Source organism: Nannobrachium achirus (genome assembly GCF_963921795.1).
Source record: "Nannobrachium achirus genome assembly, chromosome: 16".
NCBI lineage: Eukaryota > Metazoa > Chordata > Actinopteri > Myctophiformes > Myctophidae > Nannobrachium > Nannobrachium achirus.
In genome coordinates, this window is record NC_137823.1 from 7630605 (window position 1) to 7643104 (window position 12500).

The following is a 12500-nucleotide window of genomic DNA, read 5'->3' on the forward strand; positions in this document are numbered from 1 at the left end:
CGGTGTATTAATGATATGGGGTTAGGGTTAGGGTGGGGTATTAGGTATAAGTATTATAAGCAGTGCTGGGACTTTAACTGATTAATTGTGATTAATTAATTACAGAAAATTTACGCGATTAAAAAGATTAACGCATTTTAATCACACTTTAGATTTAGATTAAAAAAAACTCACTTGTTGATTCACTCGTACAACAAAATGTGTTTTACTTGCTTCTCAGGTTAAATATTTATGTGCGATTAAACATGCGATTAATTTCGATTAATTAATTACAAAGCTTCTGATTAATTAGATTAATCTTTTTAATCGAGTCCCAGCCCTAATTATAAGTATAAAATATTACAGGTATAAAAGGTAATAAAGGTATACTAGGTAATTAACATATTAACCCTTACCTGGACGGCCTCCCAGCCCCACTCCCTGTACTTGGGGTCGTGGGTGGACCTCCACAGATACATGTAGGTCTCTAGGACCTCGGGGCGCAGGATGAAGTACTTCTCGTTCTGACGCGTCGCGATGGCCTCCACGCCGCCGTCGAAACGGAACGCCTCTGGACCCAGCTTCATTGCTGCAAGCGCACACACACACACACACACACACACACACACACACACACACACACACACACACACACACACACACACACACACACACACACACACACACACACACACACACACACACACACACACACATAGAGATTAATATCAGGGTTCCCACACATTATTGAAATGGATTTTTCCACAAGATCTGGGCTACATTGAAAATGAGGGCTTGCCCTTCACCACCGTCTGAACCACATCTTGAGGGCAGCAGTGGGTCAGTGGTAGAGTGGTCAGTAAATCACGCAGCTCTTTTTTTCCTGGCTTTTTAGGGACTTTTGATGGAAAAATAACCAAAGAATTGTTTTTATTTTCTTCTCTCTTTTTCTTTTTTTCTTTTTTTTAATTACTTTTTTTGCAACCCATTTTCTCACCCAGTGCCAACTACCTAACCTGTAGTCCTGGTTTCGGCTCTCCTCCTGCCGCGCCAGGGGAATTGGGGAGCACCTGGCTGGCTAGGGGGAGGTAGTATAGAAACCAGGACTACTGCATGTTTTTGTGAGGGCATCTAACCTAGGAGACACGGGGAGAACATGCAAACTCCACACAGAAAGGCCCTATCGCCAACCCCACCTAGGGTGTGGGCGCTGATGACGCGGAGGGAGGAACACGCCCCCAGCGCCCACAGCTTCCCCCGGCGGGAATCGAACCCAGGACCTTCTAGCTGTGAGGCGAGTGCTAAGGCGAGTGCTAACCACTGCGCCACCGTGCCCCCTGATTTTCTTCTCTTTTTTGGTGAGATTAACACTTCTGCTGCCTCTTACTTTGAAGGGATGAATTTTCTTTGGTGCCGCACCGCTTCCTCCATAGGCCGCCGCTATTATTTTGAAGGGCCAGGCGGGGTTGTTTTTGCGCCGATGGATTATCACTTTACTTCAACGTCTAGCCCATCTAGTCACATGACAGTGTGGGCCCAGAAAAGTGTCATGGCCGCGCCCAGCCGAGTGCAGTTTGTGCTGTAAACATGCCAGCCTTGGGATCATAATTACTTTTTTTGAGTAAATGAAGTCTTTTTATGGATCTCTCAATGGATTTGCTATGGAGGAGCTTCACTTCGCGTGCACGCCCAATGTGCGTTGTAAACAAATGGCGGACATTACCGATGCGGGCGGGACCGGAGCGCCGTACAGTAAGTAATAATAATTTTAATGTATTTACAATAACAGTGACGAGGTGACCTGTCCCACTGCGTCATGGTATTAACCCTTTCATTGACGAGCTCATATGTCAATGTCAATATGTATGGTATGTATAATATGGGTACCTGTCCTAGCATTAAGACTCATGACATGTCCTGGTGGTCTTTATGGATATTTTATGTCCATATTGATATCATAACAGTATCTACAGCAGGGGTTTTCAAAGTGGGTGACGGGGAACCCTGGGGTGCCGTGACGGCAGTCCAGGGGTGCCGCGAGATCATTTGATAATATTTGGAATTTATTTGGACACTTGAAAAAATATTTAGTATCATTTTAAACTTGAAGTACAAAGTTATTTTCAGTCAGTTCTAACCAAAATGGCTATTATCTCAACATTTTCATCGCAACATAATCACTAAAATATCGTCACTGTCGGGCAGAAACCTCGTATCTCCAAGTTTCAAATGTGTACGTCTTTTGGTAAAGCAAAGCCCTGCTTCATCGTACAAGACTGTCGCACAAAACTAGTGAAAACAGCCGATCTACAAGCACACAATAGATCGGCTGTTTTCACTAGTTTAGTACATATTTTAGATGATAAATACAAAATACTATATATACTTGTATGTCCAAAAACGGTTTTGGACATACAAGGTTTCCACCCGACGACGACGATATGCTATAAATATAAGGTGCTGGGAATGAAAATTATAATGTAGGGGTGCCTCGGATTAAGAAAAAAAATCAAACCTTGGTTCGAAGTGAAGCGGTGAATTTTATTCTATGTGTTCTAGAGCTTTGAAATCTGTGTTCTAGATCTATGCATTCTGTGTTCTAGATCTATACTTTCTATGTGCTTTAGTTCTATACTTTTATGAATTCTGAATGAATGAATGATTTTGTCTGGAGGGCCAAATTGTCATGTGAAGCTTGACCAATCCTCAATTCTGCATGCACGGGACATGTACGGGACAGACATTCTCACTCCTTGTGAATCTATGGGAATCCTCAAAAAAACTGGTACGGGACAGACAAAGCCACTCCTTGGAAGCGGCTTTCACCGCTTAAAAAATATTTATGGGGTGCCCTGAGACACAAAAGGTTTGGGAACCCCTGCTCTACAGTACCTGTGCGGGCATAAGACTCATGACATGTCCTGGTGATCTGTATGGATATATTATGGATATTTTATGTCCATATTGACATAATAACAGTATCTACAGTACCTGTGCGGGCATAAGACTCATGACATGTCCTGGTGATCTGTATGGATATGTTATGTCCATATTGATATAATAACAGTAGAGATGCAATTTATGGCTCTTTGAAGTGAGCCAGAGCCATGGCTCTGGCTCACTTCAAAGAGCCGTTCAAAAGACTGGCTCATTTGGCTCTTTTGGCTTAATGCATATTTAAAATATTTTCATTGAAACATGAATCCACAAGGTGGCACGGACTGGCACCACATTCCTCTGCTGACAGTTGAGATCACAATTTTGTATTTACCCTTTTTATAAAACATGTGTGTGTAAATTAAGCTACCTTGACTAATGTTATTCATGCAACACCTTAAAAAAAAACCAAGCAGACAACAATGAACTCGCTCCTCCCTATAGCGGCATATATAGCCAGGATTTACCAACTGGCTAGGCCTGGCACAATGTGAGCTTGTACATCGGCTATTTTAAAATAGCAAACATTTAAATATTTACAGGGACATAATACAGCCATTTGTCATGGAAGTGGACTTCCCAAGCAATATGGAGACGTTTTAATTATAGAAATCGCTTAATAATTGTCTAAGGTATGCTCAAATCAAACTGTAGTGTCTTAATTTGCTTCCTAGATAGCTGCACATTGCCGCGCCGCACCGCGCATCGCGGCGCCGCACCGCGTCGCGAGCCAATTCAGCCAAATGAACGGCTCCCTACTCCGCGAACCGGATCCCATCGTTCACTTCAAAGAGCCGTTCATCTCTAAATAACAGTATCTACAGTACCTGTGCGGGCATAAGACTCATGACATGTCCTGGTGATCTGTATGGATATATTATGGATATGTTATGCCCATATTGATATAATAACAGTATCTACAGTACCTGTGCGGGCATAAGACTCATGACATGTCCTGGTGATCTCGGCTGCCAGCTCCATCTGCCTCCCGGTCCTCTCGCTGCCCGCTCCGTCGGCCCCCAGGGCGATCATCCCCCCCGCAAAGCAGGTCAGGTGACCCATCTTATGCTCCAGCAGGCCCCCCTTCCACTCCGCTATGTAGGTCAGCCCCCCTGCCGACTTGCGCACCAGGTTGGACTCGATGGCCTGAGAGAGAGAGAGAATATTATTATAATCATTATTATCGTTATTATAACAGGTCAGACCCCCCTTCCAATCCGCTATGTAGGTCAGCCCCCCCGCTGACTTATGGCAGGGGTTTTCAAAGTGGGCGAAGGGGGCACCTGGGGTGCCGTGACGGCAGTCCAGGGGTGCCGCGAGATCATTTGATAATATTTGGACACTTGAAAAAAATATTCCGTATCATTTTAAACTTGAAGTACAAAGTTATTTTCAGTCAGTTCTAACCAAAATGGCTATTATCTAAATGTTTTCCTCGCAACATAATCACTAAAATATCATCACTGTCTGGCAGAAACCTTGTATCTCCAAGTTTCAAATGTGTACCGGTATGTCTTTTGGTAAAGCAAAGCCCTGCTTCATCATACAAGACTGTCGCACAAAACTAGTGAAAACAGCCAATCTACAAGCACACAACGCCTCGCAATGCGAGGCGTTGTGTGCTTGTAGATCTGCTGTTTTCGCTAGTTTAGTACATTTTATAGATGATAAATACAAAACGGTTTTGGGTTTCCACCCGACAACGACGATATGCTATAAATATAAGGTGCTGGGAGTGAAAATTATGATATAGGAGTGCCTCGGATTAAAAAAATATTTATGGGGTGCCCTGAGACAAAAACGTTTGGGAACCCCTGCTCTATGGCCTGAGAGAGAGAATATTATTATTACTAGTAAGACGCCTCACTGCGACATTTCTTGGATATCTGGCCAGTGATGTATATCGGACCAGTTAAGTTGAGATTGGCAGAACATGCCCATATATGGGCATGACCAAATATAGGCATTCCCAGATATGCCATACATGGCGTACTTGTGCACAAAGCGCAAGTTGGCAGCTCAACAGAGTGCAGTTCTTGTTCTCACCCAGACTTTGGTAACATTAAACACCTGCTATGCACACGCACACGCACACGCACACACACACACACACGCACACGCACACACACACACACACACACACAAACACACAAACAGGCTGTAATTTACTCCATTCAAACATTCACTGTCTTTTATAATCCCAGTTGCCTTTAGCTCACATTTGTTGTCAAAGTACCCTACACACAACACGCACGCACGCACGCACGCACGCACGCACGCACACACACACACACACACACACACACACACACACACACACACACACACACACACACACACACACACACACACACACACACACACACACACACACACACACACACACACACACACACACAGGCACAGGTGTTGCTGGTGAATGCGGCTGATTTCGGTCTCCATTTAAACCACAATAAACCTTAATAAACGTATCTTATCCCTGACAGAGCAATGACATTCTATTCACTCATGTTATAAATATGATATTCAGATGTGCCATTTCAAAACTATATACTGTACTGTACATACAGTAGATATGCCACAGTACATTTGGAAAAAAGCTGTCAGGTTAAAAAAAAGGTGGACTTGTTTTTTCAACTAGGGATGGGACGATATGAAAATGTCATATCACGATTATTGTGACAAAAGAAATCGCGATTTTCGATATTATCGCGATAATCAAAATCCATTATCCTGGGGCGGAACATATGCCAAAAAATCTACAAGCTCACAACGCGTCGCATCGCGACGCGTTGTGAGCTTGTAGATCGGCTATTTTTTGGCAAAGACATTTGATAGAGAGTGAAAAAAAGACTGTATCAAGTACGTATATTGTAAGTACCTTTTACCAGAGGGTTTAAGTGGTATCAGATATGCAGCTCGGCAAATAAAAGGTGAATTGATCCCAGTGCATGACGGAGGACGATATCACGATAAATAAAATCTCCACGATACGATTATCGTGGGTCTTTTTTTATCACGATATACGTTAATATCGCTTATCGTCCCAATCCCTATAGCGACATCATTAGCAGCAGCTAAACTAAAAGGAAGGCTGCCTCCATTTGAAGTGGTCCCAAAATGGTGTTTGTCAATTTCTTGCCCCATCCCACATGGGATTATCAGACACATCAAATGAATCTGTAAACAAAGTCTAGTCTCGCGTAGCCAGACAACTATTCGACAATCTCTGAATGCTATATAGAGTCTGGAACAACAGTTCCCGAACGAGTAATGGAAACGGGCATTACAGTTCAAGAAAATATATTTTAAAATGTCATTTCTGCTAAGCAGCAAGCTAAACATGCTTATATGATTTTTATTTATATAACGATAAATGTGAGACGGTAACAGAAGTGAGGAGGAGGCTTCACTTCCGCTTTAACCGGTTACTCATCGTTCTTCTTTCGATGCACCAGACTGTATGACGGGAGCATTTCCAAATCGCGGAGTCAACAGTCTGGCCACAAGAGACTAAACAAAGTCAAACATTGCAGTTCAAACTCAACCAACAGCCCATAATAAGCTAAACACATACAATATATATTCGTATTCATATGCACGTATAGAATATATAAAGTTAAACATTTTAAATTCATCTATTTATACAGTATACAGTATACTATACACTTAAACTTTGTGTTGGTTTGTTTACAGTGAGTGAGAAAACAATGTTTCACATTAAGTTAATCATCTGTGGGGACCCCCCAAAATAATTGGGGGGGTCATGTGTGATGTGATGACGTCATCAAACCATAAAGTTGACTTCAACTCAACGTTTTACTGAGTCGAGTCGACTTGCAAAAATCACAAGTCGTTAATGCCCTAGTGTGTGTGTGTGTGTGTGTGTGTGTGTGTGTGTGTGTGTGTGTGTGTGTGTGTGTGTGTGTGTGTGTGTGTGTGTGCGTGCGTGTGGTTACCTCCAGTGCGTTGTAGTAGAGAGTTTTGGCTTCCTCATCACTTTTATCAGACATGATCCAAGCCTTCAGCAGATACTCATAAAAACTGTCTCCAAGTCCTCCCACTGACACATGATCTGTACACACACACACACACACACACACACACACACACACACACACACACACACACGCACACACGCACACACGCACCCCGTTGAAAGGTGTTTTAATCAGCCTAGAGGTGGTGAACTCACTGATAGAGAGTGATAACACCATAGAGTGTCTATTGCGTGCGTGTGTGTGTGAGTGAGAGAGTGTGTGCAGTGCACGTGTAAAATGGTCAAGTGAATGCATTAAGCCCAAGGTCATGGGTGTGGGTGTGTGGGTGTGTGCGTGCGTGTGTGTGATTGATGTTCAGTGAAAGACTTAATGCTGACTCCAGTTCCTCCTAGCCAGTCTCAAATCACCTGTTCTGTATGTATAGTAAAGCAATAAGCCACAAGAGGCGAGTGGTTACCGGGGTATTATACACCGGCTGAGAGGCGTTGGGAAACACAAGGCGTTAGCCGAGTGTTTCCGACCCTCTCAGACCTCTCAAAATGGCTGCCAACTCGGGAAACTCGGGCCATGGCAGCCTGAGACTACCGTAATAACTCGGGAAACTCGAGAGGGGGCAGCAAATGAGTTAAATACCCAGAAAAAATGTTTTTTCTGGGTATTTTCCTCCTGTATAGAAAGTCGATGGGAGCCCAACTTGATTTGGCCGCTGTGGCGACTCCGAAGGTCGCCGACTCGGGCGCCCTAGCTAAATCATTAGAGCATGCCCTGGGCTACTTCTGTGAAAAATGTGGCGCTTTTAGACTAATATAGCGCGAAATGGCCATGTTATCTCCCTAACGCCCCCGACTAGGAAGCATGTATGGTTCTCAGAACTGGTCATGTGACTTACGTTGGCCCCACTGTCCACTGTTGGGGTTCAGGTAGTTGGGGTACAGACCATGAGGCTTGTCCAGTCTGGAGAGAACCTGACGGATGGTCATCACCTGGACACATGCACACACACACACACACACACACACACACACACACACACACACACACACACACACACACACACACACACACACACACACACACACACACACACTCGAAAGTCAAAGTTGAAAAATAAAATAATACTTTCTATTGTGAAAATAGCAGATCTACATGCTCACAACGCCTCGCGATGCGAGGCGTTGTGAGCATGTAGATCGGCTATTTTCACAAGTTCTGCCTATATATTTGACAATTTGGACAATGTTTAATTTGCTATTTTAGAGGTATTAAAAAGTCCTTAAATTGGCAACAATATTTATCTGTGGAACCGAGTCACATTAAATGTAATACCTACAATTCCAAGCCCTTGTCAGGGTGGGGGTCCCCAGTTCAAATATGTTTATTTTGGGGGTCACGGCCTAAAAAAGGTTTGAGAAGCCCTGGTATAGAGCATTAACAAATTCATCCACCAGGGGCATTGACGACTCATTCTTCTGACTTCCTATCTAGCCAAGCTGTATAAACTACAATTTATTTTAAAAAGAAAACAATACAAAAATAAAAATAAGCGAATATTCGACTTCGGCGAACAACGTCGAATAGTGACTTTGATATTCGAATATTCGAATATTTGGTGAATGCCCTAGTGTGTGAGATGTTCTCACATTACTACCATGAGGAGGAGGAGGCAAGTTGTTTAAAGTTCCATGATCAGGAAAAAGCTTGCATTGCAAAATTGTTCCGGTCTCTTGGAACATGAACCAGGGAGGGAGAGTAATGTCACTTGTTTGCAGTGTTGGGGAAGTTACTTTAAAAGCGTAACTTGTACAGTGGCAGTAAGTTGATCAAGTTAAAGCTATACCCCTGGAGAAATTTAACTTATAAAGTTTCAAGTTACATAGAAAAAGTAACTTGAGTAACTTGAGTTCCTTTTTTTTCAGTGTTAAATTGAGAATGTACATTTGGTGTACATGAAACAAAATATAATATCCTACAAAAAAAGTCACACGCCAGCAGAAATATGCCTCTCAACTGTGTTTTATGTTTTATTTCAAAAAGGTTGACATTTCTGTGTTCCTAAAATAAAGTTAAACAAAGAAGAAAACTATGATCTGTTGAGGACATTTGATCGTCAATCTTAACAAAACTTAAATTATAACTTGTAACTTGAGCCAAAAATGACCAAAAAAGTATCTCAGTTACTTGACGAGTTACAGAAAATATGAATGTAACTCAGTTACCAGCAAGTTACAGCAAAATGTAACTTAGTTACGTAACTCAGCTACATGTAACTTTAACTTCCCCAACACTGCTTGTTTGAGACAGAGGGAGAACAGACAGGCAGACAGACAGACAGACAGACAGACAGACAGACAGACAGGCAGGCAGGCAGGCAGACAGACAGACAGACAGACAGGCAGGCAGGCAGGCAGGCAGGCAGGCAGACAGACAGACAGACAGACAGACAGACAGACAGACAGACAGGCAGGCAGACAGGCAGGCAGGCAGGCAGGCAGGCAGGCAGGCAGACAGACAGACAGACAGACAGACAGACAGGCAGGCAGGCAGGCAGGCAGGCAGGCAGGCAGGCAGGCAGGCAGGCAGGCAGGCAGGCAGGCAGGCAGGCAGGCAGGCAGACAGACAGACAGACAGGCAGGCAGGCAGGCAGGCAGGCAGGCAGGCAGGCAGGCAGGCAGACAGACAGACAGGCAGGCAGGCAGGCAGGCAGGCAGGCAGGCAGGCAGGCAGGCAGGCAGGCAGGCAGGCAGGCAGGCAGGCAGGCAGACAGACAGACAGACAGACAGACAGACAGACAGGTGCCTCACCTTCTCTTTGAACAGGGGGTTTCCAGAGAGGAAGTACAGATGCATGAACTCCAGGTGCAGAGTTCCATACTCTGCTAGAATACTGCTTCCCCCTGACGCCCAGGGCCAGTTCCTCCCTACTCCACTAGAGGGAGGTAGAGAGACACACAGAGAGAGAGAGAGAGAGAGAGAGAGAGAGAGAGAGAGAGAGAGAGAGAGAGAGGGGAAGAGCAGAGGTTTATATGTGTGTCATCAGAGAATTTTATTAACATTTATATTGAGTTAGGAAAAGCAGCTGCTCTCCGAAGACTGTGTGCGTGTGCGTGTGTGTGTGTGTGTGTGTGTGTGTGTGTGTGCGTGCGTGTGTGTGTGTGTGTGTGTGCGTGCGTGTGTGTGTGTGTGTGTGTGTGTGCGTGCGTGTGTGTGTGTGTGTGTGTGGAAGAACAACAGTGTTGCTCTGCGTTTCCCATGAATCCACCGGTACAAAAAAAAAGAAAACTTCCACTCGGAGATATGATAGTCTGCCAACGTTCCTCTCTCTCTCTCTAGACCGTGCTTATAGAATGATGTGAGGAGGATTATTGGCTCAGTCTGTTTTAGCTACCGTATTCATTTTTACAGTGGCTCAGGAGGTAGAGCGGCCAGGTTCCCGGTTCGATCCCGGGCTCCCCCAGAGTTATTGTTAGTTAGTGACCCCCTTGGGGTCCCGACCCACAGGTTGAGAACCACTGTGTTACAGGAGGGCCACAGAACTGGGAGGAAAACTAAACACAAACTAACAGTTTCACCAACATAGACACAAGCACAAGAAACTAACAACTAGGGCTGGGACTTTAAAGTTATACCATGTAACTTTTTTTATAAAACAAATCTTAAAATTGTCCTAACTGTTAAATCGCTAAAGTTTTAGAACACCCACTCCGTTATTTTCAGCTTCTAAAGCCTTCTCTTTATATGTTTTCTATTCTATGAGCCTTGAGGGGGGGAGAATTTCGCGGCAAAATTGCGTCATCACACTACCGGCCAATCACAGCGAGGGTTATACACTGCCGGCCAATCACAGCGCATCTTGAAGTGTGGTCGCTATGGCGGCCATATTTGTAGTCGCCCGTGTGTCTCTATACTCAAAAGGTAACCTCGCCTACCAGGCAGGGTGAAGGAGTCCGTTTCTCCGGAATGCCTGAACGCACAGGAACCAGGGACCCCTCTAAAGATAGATCTCGGCGAGGTGGAGGTAGACGAGGTGGAGGCAGACGCGAAAAACGGCCGAAAGACGCGACCGCGGTTTGCTATAGGGCTACTGACCACTAGTTGAGCATCTTACACAGTATAGCTTTAACTGATTAATTGCGATTAATTAATTACAGAAAATTAACGAGATTAAAAAAAAAATAACTTATTTTAATCGCACTTAGTTTTTGCACCACAGAACCTTCAGTTTCGGGCATACCGATCACAGCGATGCACCAACCAAGAAGAGACAACAAACGCAAAGGGAGAAGTAGCCGGTCAGAGCGCATTGCTTGGCCCAGTGGATGCAAAATTTAGATTTAAAAAACTCACTTGTTGATTCACTCGTACAACAAAATGTGTTTTACTTGAAAAAAATGCTTCTCGGTTAAAATATTAATATGCAATTAAAATGCTATTAATTGTGATTAATTAATTACAAAGCCTGTAATTAATTTGATAAAAAAAATTAATCGCATCCCAGCCTTACTAAAAACTAAACCTGAAAAGAACATTTCCAAGAAAAGTTTCCAAGAATAGAAAAGAGAAGCTAAACAATCTAAAATAATTAGTTAAACCATTTAAATTATAAACAGAACAACGTCAAGCAGCCGTTCTTAGGAGACACAGCGACAATGTCAGGGTTTAACCAAGGTGATTCAATTAATTAATCAAGTGGTAAATTAACTGAAGACAAACAACATATTCATTTTAGATTGTTTCTGATTGTATCAAATCATAATTGCTTCCAGTCCAGCAAACAGTAATTAAACTATACCTGACTGGAATGAATAAAATATTAATGTGTTTACTGTTGTATCATTATCATTCATTACATTAGAGTAGTGGTCCTCAATGCTTTTTCAGACCAAGGACCCCTTAACTGAGAGACAGTCAGATACATATTATATAAAATTATGTTTTCCTAGATGTCATAGAACATACATGAGCAACTGGCGGCCACATGCAGCCCCCACCTTCGCTTAATGCAGCCCTCAGGTTAATATAGGAATACTGATATATTATTGATTTCAGCCGTTACAATTCCAACCATGCAAACATGACCCGCTTTACTTCAGTCTATACAGTCTTGTATATTATTATTATTATTATTATTTTAATGTCCAACGTATTTGTATTTAAGTTCATGAAGTGTGTCACACACACACACACACACACACACACACACACACACACACACACACACACACACACACACACACACACACACACACACACACACACACACACACACACACACACACACACACACACACACACACACAGCTCTTCAAAGCGTAGATGAACATGCTAACATGCTAATTAGCGCGTCCTTTGAGCGTCTGGTTGCTCACAGCTACGATGCTCTCATTAGAGCTTCCCCAATACACACACACACACACTATGGTAGAGAGACACCGAGACACAGAGAGAGAGAGAGAGAGAGAGAGAGAGAGAGAGAGAGAGAGAGAGAGAGAGAGAGAGAGAGAGAGAGAGACATTAGCAATGTTTCCATAAACGTATTCAAATTAGGGAAGAGAATTATCAGAAATGGGTATTAAGACAAAGCGAA

General features: G+C 43.5%; 1 protein-coding gene across 1 annotated transcript in view; it reads right to left on the reverse strand.

Annotated features, from left to right (window-relative positions):
* man1a1 (mannosidase, alpha, class 1A, member 1) overlaps positions 1 to 12500 on the reverse strand; it is a 111802-nt gene that overhangs the window by 10766 nt on the left and 88536 nt on the right. Inside the window, exons 8-12 of the mRNA XM_080745366.1 lie at positions 9719 to 9842; positions 7807 to 7900; positions 6876 to 6991; positions 3843 to 4062; positions 396 to 568 (exon numbers count right to left, since the gene is read on the reverse strand). Coding sequence (XP_080601492.1) covers positions 396 to 568; positions 3843 to 4062; positions 6876 to 6991; positions 7807 to 7900; positions 9719 to 9842 — 727 coding nt within the window. The remainder of the gene's footprint in view (positions 1 to 395; positions 569 to 3842; positions 4063 to 6875; positions 6992 to 7806; positions 7901 to 9718; positions 9843 to 12500) is intronic.